This window comes from Crinia signifera, chromosome 7 (assembly GCF_055691185.1).
Source record: "Crinia signifera chromosome 7, ASM5569118v1, whole genome shotgun sequence".
NCBI lineage: Eukaryota > Metazoa > Chordata > Amphibia > Anura > Myobatrachidae > Crinia > Crinia signifera.
This window is the reverse complement of record NC_139223.1, coordinates 53965291-53977633: the sequence shown is the minus strand read 5'-3', so window position 1 is coordinate 53977633 and position 12343 is coordinate 53965291. Positions and strand designations below refer to the sequence as shown.

General features: G+C 41.2%; 1 protein-coding gene across 1 annotated transcript in view; it reads right to left on the bottom strand.

The window, feature by feature from the left end:
* PDPK1 (3-phosphoinositide dependent protein kinase 1) overlaps positions 1 to 6436 on the bottom strand; it is an 80481-nt gene extending 74045 nt beyond the window's left edge. Inside the window, exon 1 of the mRNA XM_083153094.1 lies at positions 6283 to 6436. Within this exon, the coding sequence (XP_083009220.1) occupies positions 6283 to 6306 (24 nt within the window). The 5' untranslated portion in view covers positions 6307 to 6436. The remainder of the gene's footprint in view (positions 1 to 6282) is intronic.
* Between the last annotated feature and the right edge of the window lie 5907 nt (positions 6437 to 12343).

Here is a 12343-nt window from a genome sequence, read left to right as displayed (position 1 = left end):
CACCGAGTGTCCCTCGTCATTTTTTTCTGGTGAACTTTGATAGGAACATGTCAAATAATTGGTTTTAAGTGTTCTATTTAACTGTGCAAGTGTAATGTATTATTATTTGCTGCCCTTGTGTGATGTGATGGTCGTAGAAGTGCTATACAAATATATATTTAATTTTTTGAGGTATTTTTTTTTTCTCCCACAAAGCACTGTTCTTACCCATGGTGCACCTCACTTACCCATGATTCTCCTCCCCACCTCACTCCTTCGTTTGCCCTTTGTGCAGATTACCCCGATTTTGCCGTCTGCAGTATTGGAAGCGTTTATTCAGGGTAATTTGCATTTCTCTTGCATTTCACTGCATTTTTTTAAACACTGACAACATTACTGACGCTGTTTTGGGAAACGCAGGGTTGGCTGAGAATCGCCGTTAGGGCCGGCGATTCTCAGCCACGTTGAATAGGGTGACTCGGCGACTCCACACGAATCCCCATGCATGGCGATTGGCAGCAAAAAACCGGCGATTGGCTGGCGAATGAAAAAACTGAATCGCTGTGACAAACGATTCAGCTCATTGAATACCGCCCTTTGAGTCATATGAGATAACAACATAAAAATGTATGAATATTATGCTGTTTATTTGGGCAGCACTGAACCGTCTCTACTGCAAAGCTACACACTGCAATGGAAAAAAAAATTCTCCTAAATATAGCTCAACACAAACATAATTTAATAATATTCACAAAAGGATTCAACACAGCCATGATCGAAGTAGCCAATGTTTCTCATAACCGAGTCATTTCTATGGATTCAAATAGATATATCGTATAAACCCTCCTCGGCTCCTTTAAAGATCTCAGTGACTCATAAGATTTCAATATCTGAATTTCCAAACTATTTTGGCCATAAAACACGTTTTGCATATTTACTATTGAAACCCGTAAACCTCGAACATTTTTTTTTTTAATTGAGGGAGATATGTGTAATGTACATATTTATACAAGGATTTCAGTAAATTTACACAAAGCTAAATCAAACAAAATTCCCCCAGTCTTATTGTAAGGAAAACGTAAAAAAATAATAATAAATTTAACTGCTGACCATGTGGTTTATGAATGAGAAGCTCTTTCTGACCCCTCCCCATCTAATGTTTCTTTAAAAGTCACAATTTGTGGTGTGCAGTAAATTAAACACTGACAGTGCTATTTATAGCTTACATCCGATTTCACATGATGTGGTCGAATAAAATTAATCGCTGGATTGTTGCTTAACTGTCAGAGGTCCAGGTCACTTGCTTGGCTGAAAATAGTTTTTAGAATTTGCCAATCAATAAATACTATTGACTGAAATGGGGTAAGTCATTTATTAGAGAGGTCATTGTTAAATACAAATCTGTTAATTCTTCCTAAAACGTACATAACATGCATCAGTCAAAATAATAAAATTACCCACAACATAGGCTTAAGGGAATTATTGTTTTTGAAAACTTGTGGGAAATCAAAATACAATCATTTTGTTACGGTTTTAGTTCCCTTCCCTTCCCTCCCTCCCTCCCTCCCCCCCCCCCCCCCCCCCCCACACACACACAATAAATAAAGGGGTGACTAAAGTAAAGAATAAAATAACTCAACAATCCATGTATTACCAAATGTGTTAGTAATTTAGATCATCTCCTTGGACTAACTGAAAGTAGGGTTGTTTTCAATATGTGTTACTTGTACTTTACTAAATGGCTAATTTTAATATTTGAATTATGAATTCACTGGTGTGAACTTAAGTAAATTGAATCCTTTAGTTTAAAAATTAGATAACATTTCCTCAGATTTTTCAGAAAATGACGACAATACAAATGATCAAAATCTACTGTTTTAAATTAAAGTGCCTAGGGGGCTATCTGGCTATTTTAGCTAATAGAAATAATTACAATTACAGAAAGAATAATCACTGGAGGGCAACCATCGGGGATGCAGTCAGTAGATAGACAATGTCTAGGTCAATGACAGTCATTAAGCCGACCACTAATGTCCGACAAGTGACTAGGTAGACACTCAATTGGGCATAGAGTGGTAATATATTATAGTGTGCCGATCGCAGTGAGGCACCGTGCGTGAAGCATGCGGCAAATATATACGGTATCAATGTCGACGTACAACACAACAAATCACAAAAAACTGATGTTGACCTTGACTATGTCAACCATCAGCTTCGGTCAACCTTTTGGCAGTGTCGATCTAAGGTATGTGAACCCTTTTTCAGTGTTGACCTAGTCCCTGTCGACCAACCATCATGGGTCATGGAAAGCTTAGTACAAAATAAGGATAGAACCTAGCCAAACACTCAAAACAACAAAATGATGTCTTGTCCTTGTGGTACTGAGTAATATCTATTCGTCCACTCTACTTTTGGACTTATGGCATTACAGTTTTAAAACGAACCATATACAATTAATAGTTCTGCTTAACAAATATTGATGTGCTCTGATCACTTTCAATAAACCAATTTTAGATACATACCCGGCAAATACAAACAGGACTAGATATTAAACGGAAGCCATTATAAATCAAAGATGTTTTAGGAATCTGTACTTAAAAATAAAGACACTATTACCCCATTATGAGCAATATATGATTCCTCACAATTATGATTGAGCCCCTTCACAGGGCTTTAAAATCATCATTTTAAACGCTATCACCAAAAAACCTAAAGTACATAATGCCTTATATAATAATACAGCTAGCTATGACCATTATACATACAAAACTTTCAGAACCAAAAGATTAGAAAATGAAGAGGTTTATAATAACTTGTATATAAGGATTTACATGTATTATTGATCAGATATTTTAGGTTATTTAGCAAAGCATGAGTAGAGAGATAAAGTACAAACCAATCAGGCTGTGTTTGAAGAATGACAGGAGCCAATTGTTTGATGCTTTGGGGTACATTTATTAAGCTCGGTGAAATGATAAAGTGTCTGGTTTTTATAACCGGCCAATCAGATTCTACCTGTCATTATTGAAACCAAGCCTGTAACTTCACAGTTAGGAGCTGATTGGACGGTGATAAAAACCCGACACTTTATCACTTCACCGAGCTTAATAAATCTGCCCCTTTGTTTCTGTCCAGGCTTTCATACATAGGTTCTCAAACTTGGTCCTCAGTACCTCCAAACAGGTAATGTTTTCCATATTTCCTCACAGAATAACAAGTGATATAATTAGCTCCACCTGATCCTGCTGTGTGACCTGGAAACCATGAACAGTTTGGGGACCCAAGGATGGAGTTTGAGAACTTATGCTTTAATAATGATCCCCTTAATGGGATTTATGCACCAGAACAAATAATTAGGATGACTCTAATCAACAGGCAGGTAAAAAAAAAAAAAAAAACAACAACAACATACTGCTATATGCAGTAATATTTCAATAACCCTCCTCCTTGCAGGCATATACAATTGCAAAACACTTTTATTCAATCTATATACAGTATTATGCTGCACGGAACATTAAAGTCACACAACATTGTCTACCAATCAGAATACATAGGGGGTACATTTACTAAGATGGGAGTTCTAATTAACCCTTCATTGCAGACTGTTGCAAATTTGCTACATACCCATATACATAAGGTATATAGGTATAACATTACGTGGTGTATCAAATTTGCTAGAGTTTTTTCAAAATAAATATTTTATTTTTTTGCCTGTGATTTTTTTAATTATTTTTCCTTGTCAGTACAATACACAAGAATCATAAAAAAATTGTAAAAAAATCATGTAACGAAGGGTTAAGATGAGATGTTGCCCGTAGCAACCAGATTCTATTATCTTCTAAAAGACTTGCTTTTAAATCTATTGTAGAAATGATTTTGATGCATCATTTTTACCTTTTCTGCTCAATGGAATTGCGACTGTAGCCTTCTACGTTCTATATAACTAATGTGTAGGTCACATTTCTACATACGCAAGGTGGTCAGAGAAAGTAATACAGGTTGAGTATCCATTATCCAAATTATTCCAAAAACCATAGTCTCCAAAATTTACTTTTAAAATGTTTATTTTTAGCTAAAAACCTACTGGGGACATCTGTAACTGGGAAATAACATGTAACTGGTACTAAATATGTGCACTATATATTGCTTGGCATTCAAATTCAGTTTCTGAGATTGTTTAATTTTTTAAAACCTTGTTTCATGAACAAATAAAATCTATTTGTGTGCATTTTATGTGCTTATACATCATAAATGCAAGATACCTCATTCAAATACAAAAATACCTCATTCAAATACAAAAATATTCAAAAATCTGGAATAATCCATTATCCAAAATGTTTATGGTCCCGTGTATTTTGGATAAGGCATACTCAACCTGTAATAACAACTTAACCCCAAGCAACAGAAAAAATAACACCAAATATCTAAAGCACATTTTTGTTTACGCCATACAAGAGGCATATTGTACCTTAAGAGGCATATTGTACCTCAAGAGGTATATTTACTAAGCAATGGATGTTCCACAATTTTGCTGAATGTGTATGACATATTTAAAAGGATAATAATAATAAATTGTTTTTCACAAAATATTATTACCCTTTTAAATCTGCCAGGCAGAAATCTGCAAAAAACAAGGGTTTTGAAAATCCAATTTCATAATATAGACCTTTAAAAAACAAAATGCAAATGTCGCTAACATAGACCCTCCTGAAAGTTCGACTATGTCAGCCCTTAGACTGTGGGTGGGGCCAAAACACATAGTCAAAGCAGGAGCAATGCACAATATACTCCGAATAGAGAGAAAACACTCAGTAACACCCCTTTCAGACATACAGCAAAATCCCGGGATTTTTCACGTGCACAATCCCGGGACTATCATATGTCTGAATGTCTCTACCCGGGATTTTAGTCCTCTAAAATCCCGGGTCCTGCGCACCTGCAATGGACCCGGGATTTTTTTAAATTTCTGAAAAGGGTATATCTCTTTCTTGTTTACATATATTGGAATGTTAACAAGAAAACAAGACAACTTAATCTGTCTCCAAACACAGGGGTAGATTTATTAAGCTCGGTGAAGTGATAAGGAATCTGTTTTTTATCACCGGCCAATCATCCCCTACCTGTCATTTTTCAGACCAAGCCTATAACTTCATAGTTAGGAGCTGATTGGCCGGTGATAAAAACCAGACACTTTATCACTTCACCAAGTTTAATAAATCTGCCCCACAGTTTGCCATCTAAAACATGAAGAAAAAAACTCATAAAAAAAAAGTTATCTGTCAAAAAGCATGCAAAAGTCACATGCACATTCCAGAGCCTTGTATACATCCACAAGTAGTTACATGTCGCCATAATTACCCAATACAACGCCTGCCATAAATGTTGGCAGGTAAACTAGAACACAACTCAAAGAAACATGCCAATAGCACAGTATTGAGGGGCAGTTCTTCTTCTACTATAGTATGGCGTAGTGTACAATGGAATCATTTCTGTGAATGACTGACAAACCACAGCAGTATTCAGTCTATTACACCATTCAATAAAACATCATGTTTACTATTCTCCAACTCGCTTCCTATTTTCACTTGCCAGAAAGGGAACTTGAACGTTGTTTATAATGTTGGAAGGAAACAAACAAAAACAACAACAACATAGATTTCTGGCTATTTACTACACCTCAATGCCCCCTGGCGGGCATCACTGACCCTCAATGCCACATGGTGGGCATCGCTGACCCTCAATGCCACCTGGCAGGCATCACTGACCCTCAATGTCCCTGCCAGGCATCACTGCCCCTCAATGCCCCCTGGTAGGCATCACTGCCCCTCAATGCCCCCTGGTAGGCATCACTGCCCCCTGGCAGGCATCACTGCATCTAAATGCCCCCAGGGATCCAAGTCAGGGACCCACCCGGAATGGGTGCAGATTTTCGGCAGTGTTAGCTCACCTGCAGATCTGGAATGGGGCAGGGATTACCAGGGGACCTGGGTCGTTATATAAAATGTCAGTGTGGAAAGGGAGGGTTCTGAATGGGAATTACATTGAGGCACATCCCTGTATACCCCCGTAAGGGAAATCACACCCAGCCAGCCTGGCATCTAGTTACCCTTCCTCCCCCTGTGGGGGCAACAGGCCGGCTGAGGGCACAGGGGCATCTGCCCATCCTTGCAGCTGTGTATGGGAGAGGCCTGCCGCCTGTGCGCTGACCTCCTTCCTCCCATTGCTCCTCTGCCTCTCCCACCAGGCTGCCATCCTCCCTCCACCGCCACCCCCGGACCCCTAGCCCATAGAGTGGCATCTCACCACTTGGCTGGTGGTCCTGGCCATGGCCTTCTCCCCTCTCCTCAGATGGCTTCAGGGAATCACACAGCCAGCAGTAATGGCCGCCCGCATCGTCTGGCGCTGACGTCACTCCACAACAATGTTCGTGGTGGTGAGGGGAGGTGCGGCCCGGCCGACCGCTCGCCGCCAAATGGTCGGCGCTGGCATCGTCCCGCCCCCCTCGCTCGCTGATTAGCCGAGGCGCACGCTCGTTACACCGTGGTGGCCGCGCCCTTCTCCCCTCCTCCTCATTCACAGAAAAAGCGACTTCTTCGTTTCCTTGTTTGTTTCCTCCATTTCGCAGCGAGGTCGGTGCTGGGGACGTTCCTCAGCCCGAGCAGGCACCTAGCGCTACACAACGTGGACCCTGGTCTCCTCTGTGCCAGTAATGGCGCTCGGGGGGTGGGGGATGAACAAGTTTGCCATATGTTGCTACTGCCATTAGATCTGTAGTGTGTCTGCCAGGTACAAGGCACAGAGGTTTCATAATATGTCACCCATCCAGGTATGGATTGGCAGTGCTGGTGTAGGTATCAGGTGAACTGGCTGCTTGCCAGGGGTGTGAGTTGTTAGGGTGCGCCTAAAACGCTGATGAGGAGAGATGTACTAAGCCTTGGAGAGAGATAAAGTGGAAGGCAATAAAGTTGCAGCCAATCAGCTGCAAAGTTTCAGACTGAAAAATTGTCAAGTGCTGGTTGTTTGGTACTTTATCCTTCCACTTTATCTCTCTCCAAAAGTTTAGTACATCCATACTACATTTGTAAATGGGATTTGATGGTTTTGTCAGCTGCTTTATTTTTTGTGCGCATCTTTTTCAGGTGACTTGTGGATGTACGACTAGGTGGATTTCAATGGGTGCATAGAGGGTAGGGATGGGACATCGAAACAAAACATTGGTTAAATTATGTTTTTCAACATTGGTTACAAAACATCATTTATTTTAGACCTAAACATTGATACTCTAAAACCGATGTTTCTATATATTTTTAATAAACTGTCTACTTAAGAATATAATACACTAATACACTTATGAAATGATAAATAATCCTTCTATTAAGTTTATCTAGTTGGAGGCTTATAAAAATGAAGCATTAACTAGCAAAACTTCATTGCAGCAACTCCACAGCAGCTCACAATCTGCTATTTTTAAATATTTTTAAGGTACCTCCTCGTCTTTGCGGCCTCTGCTTATGCCAGTTATGTTAGCTGCTACGAAAATCGCGATTGTCCCCTCACTATTGCTCACCACGCTTCAGGCTCGGTGGCTCGCTCTGCTTCACTCGCCACAACATTACTAAAGGTAATAGATGGTGGCGTGCACCACGAAAATAACCCTTGCGGCTCGCTGTACGCAACGTAAGGTCCGTAGCGTAAGTGGTGGCCGCAAACATGAGGAAGTACCATTTTTGACTTGATTTACACCAGTAGCAACAGGCTAATAACTTAAGTTGAACATAGAAAAAAAAAAAAAAACTGTACATACAGTGCAACATAGAACATACTGTACGTTGAAAAAAATGGCCTTATTTTGTATATAGGAGTATACTATACAGTACCATTAATATTCTCACATACTCTTTAGTTAATCTTTTTCTCTCTCTTTTCTCTCAACTGAAGTCTGTATCATCACCACACTTTGGCCCTTATTCAGATCTGAATGCAGTACAAATTTATTTAGAAAATGGGCAAAACAATATGCACTGCAGGTGGGGCAGATGTAACATGTGCAGAGATAGTTACATTTGGGTGGGGTGTGTTGAAGCTGAAATCTAAATTGTAGTGTAAAAATAATGCAGCCAGTATTTACCCTGCACAGAAACAAAAGAAGTCACACAAATCTAACTCTCTCTATACATGTTACATCTGCCCCACCTGCAGTGCACATGGTTTTGCCCATTTTCCAAACAAATTTGTACTGCGATCAGATCTGAATAAAGGTGCCCACACACGCACCGATCCCGGCGGTGCGATGCTGTACGATGGGGTGCGCGCTCCCACGGCACCTCATCGCACAGTACAAAAAGTATGTGCTGCACATACTTTTTGTACTAGCTTTTTCTAGCATAGCATAGCATCGCATCGCATGCACATCGTATGCACAAGGCATACGATGCGATGCTATGTGTGCTAGTTAAGCCCACAACGCACGCCGGGATCGGTGAGTGTGTGGGCACCTTAAGAGCCACAGTGTGTGTTACTGTTTTGTATCTGTGTTTTAAGTTGTCAATGAATATAAAACAAGGAGTGAGCTTCCTGCCGAAACAGTGACCGCACCACACAGCATACCTCCCAACTTTTGACCTGAAGAAATAGGGACACTCGCGCGGCGCGAGCGCCCGAAAAGTGGGCGGGGCGTATTCAAATGAGGGCGTGACTGCTAATTAGCCGCTACCTCATTTTCATACGAGAATAGACGCTGTGCGCATGTGCACAGCGTCTATTCTACTAGATTGGGGGGTCTCCCAACTGCCACCCCCCGCAGCGGGACAATGCCTGCCGCGGGTGGGACAGCGGGACAGGACCCGAAAATCGGGACTGTCCCTCTAAAATCGTGACAGTTGGGAGGTATGACACAGTGACACACAAAATTTAAAAAAAAACGGTACTGCTTTCCTAGCACGGCACCCACGATAAGCATCGCATTAATCGCAAGCATCTTATGTGTTTCTGCACCATAAGATGCATGCGATGCTTGCGATTAATGCAACTACAGTGATTTTTTTATCGTATCTATTTTTATCACATGCATCGCATCGGTCGTACTGTTTTAATGTCATAAGATGCATGCGATGCTTGCGATTGATGCGATGAAAGTATTTTTTTAACTTGGGCATTGTAAATCGCATGCATTGTATACTCTTAAAAATACATACATTGTATGCGATGGACGCGATTTACGCGATTTCATACATTTGGCGCTCACAGGCCTGTGCTTACAATGTTAAATGCAGCCCCACGCCACCCCCCCCCCCACTATAAACGTGTACCCGAAGCGTGGCGAGCGGTGGCGGTACGCGTCCTACGACCTTTTCATACTCCCACTATCCACGTCGGCGTGGAGTTGAGAATAGAAAGTGTGGCGAGCGCAGCGAGCCACTGAGCCCGAAGTGTGGCGAACAGCTGCGGATACCTGTGAAGCCCGCGAGGGGAAGCAGATACCTGTGAAGGTATCCACGTCCGCTCGCCATGCTTCGGGCTCGGTGGCTCGCTGCGCTCGCCACACTTTCTATTCTCAACTCCACGCCGACGTGGATAGTGGGGGTATGAAAAGGTCGTAGGACGCGTACCGCCGCCCCTCGCGGGCTCGCCACGCTTTAGGTTCATGTTTATAGTGGGGGGTTGGCGTGGGGCTGCATTTAACATCGTAAGCACCCATTTGGGTGCTTAAAAGCACCTTTTAGGGTGATTATACAATTTTTAATCGTATAGGGGGCATACATAGAAACATAGAAACATAGAATTTGACGGCAGATAAGAACCATTTGGCCCATCTAGTCTGCCCCTTTTTTACCCTTCAGGTAAACTCAACCCTTTTTAATCCTTATTTCTTTGTAAGGATATTCATATGCCTATCCCAAGCATGTTTAAATTGTTCTACTGTCTTAGCCTCTACCACCTCTGATGGGAGGCTATTCCACTTATCCACTACCCTTTCTGTGAAGTAATTCTTTCTAACATTTCCCCTGAACCTACCTCCCTCCAGTTTCAGTGCATGTCCTCGTGTTTTATTACTTGTTTTCCTTTGAAGAAAATTTCCCACCTGTACTATGTTAAAACCCTTGATATATTTGAAGATTTCTATCATGTCCCCCCTTTCCCTTCTCTGCTCCAAACTATACATGTTAAGATCTTTTAGTCTATCCAGGTAAGTTTTGTGATGTAGGCCATGAACCATTTTAGTTGCCCTTCTTTGTACACTCTCCAATGTATTTATATCCTTCTGAAGATATGGCCTCCAGAACTGGACACAGTATTCCAGATGAGGTCGTACCAATGACCTATAAAGTGGCATTATTACGTCTTTTTTTCTGCTACTGATTCCTCTCCCTATGCAACCAAGCATCTGACTAGCCTTCCTCATTGCTTTGTTACATTGCCTCCCTGCCTTTAAGTCACTTGAAATAGTGACTCCTAGATCTCTTTCCTCCTCAGTAGTTTCCATTATAGTACCCTTGATACTATATTGAGCCTTTGGGTTTTTGAGTCCCAAGTGCATAATTTTGCATTTTTTAGCATTAAACTGTAGTTGCCATTCTCTTGACCAATTCTCAAGTTTACTTAGATCATCAGTCATTTGATTTACCCCTCCTGGTGTGTCTACTCTGTTGCATATCTTTGTATCATCTGCAAAAAGGCATACTTTCCCTTCAATACCATTTGAAATGTCACTAACAAAGATATTAAAGAGCACTGGTCCAAGTACAGATCCCTGGGGTACTCCACTGGTAACATGTCCCTCCATAGAATGCACTCCATTTACGACAACTGTCTGTTTCCTATCCTGCAACCAGGTTCTTATCCATTTAATTGTTTTATAATCCAATCCCACACTTTCAAGTTTATTTAGCAGCCTGCGATGTGGGACAGTGTCAAATGCCTTACTAAAGTCTAGATATGCCACATCTACAGCCCCCCCTTCATCTAGTATTTTGGTCACGGAGTCAAAAAAGTCAATGAGACTTGTTTGGCATGATCTCCCTGCAGTAAAACCATGCTGTTTTGGATCCTGTAAGTTGTTTAATTTAAGATATTCCACTATTCTTTCTTTTAATAGTGTTTCCATTATTTTCCCTACTACTGATGTAAGGCTCACTGGTCTGTAGTTACTTGCTTCTTCTTTGCTTCCGCTTTTGTGCAGTGGAACTACATTTGCTTTTCTCCAGTCCTCTGGAACTGCACCTGTATCTAGTGACTGATTGAATAAATCTGTTAATGGCGCTACCAACACATCTTTTAGTTCTTTTAGTATCCTTGGATGCACTCCGTCTGGCCCCATTGATTTATCCACTTTCAGTCTTGAAAGTTGTGTTAGGACTTTCTCCCTAGTAAATGTACCTCCATCTACCTTATTTTTATGAATGTCCTTGCAACTTAACTGTGGTCCCTTCCCTTCTCCTTCTATAGTGAATACAGAGCAAAAGTAATTATTTAGATGATCTGCAATTGCCTTGTCTCCCTCCACCAAATTCTCAGTGTCTGTCCGCAGTCTTATTATTCCTCCATTTGATTTTCTCCTTTCATTTATATACTTAAAAAAAGTTTTGTTTCCTTTATCTACCGACTGAGCCATTTTCTCCTCAGCTTGTGCCTTGGCACGCCTGATCACTTTCTTAGCCTCTTTGCGTCTTGCAAGATACACTTCTTTGTCATTATTATTTTGAGTCTGCTTGTATGTCCTAAAGGCCATCTTTTTTGCTTTTACACTAGTTGATACCTCTTTTGTAAACCACACTGGCTTCCTTTTCCTGGTACTTTTCTTAACCCTTTTGATAAAAAGGTCCGTTGCCTTTAGTATTGCACTTTATAATTTTCTCCACCTCTCCTGCACTCCTTTCAAGTTCGTCCAATCCGCTAATGAGTCGCTTAAACATCTCCCCATTTTTGCAAAGTCAGCCTTCCTAAAATCCAACACCTTAGTTTTTGTGTGACTGGAGTTGGACCCTGCCTTGATACTAAACCATACTGCTTGATGATCACTGGATCCCAGGTTCTCACCCACATATATGTCTGATATCCTGTCACCATTTGTGAGTATTAAATCTAATATTGAGTCTTTGCGAGTAGGCTCCCTCACCAATTGCTTGAGAGAGGCTCCCTGTAGGGAATTTAGAAATTTGCCACTTGTAGATGATCTTGCAAAAGACTCCTCCCAATTCACATCAGGTAGATTAAAGTCTCCCATGATTATGACTTCTCCCTTAAAAGCCATTTTAGTGACATCAAGCAATAGGCTCCTGTCCAAATCCTGCCCCTGGCCTGGTGGCCTATAGATGACCCCAGTACGAATAATGTCCTTCTCCCCCATTTCTATGGTCACCCAAAG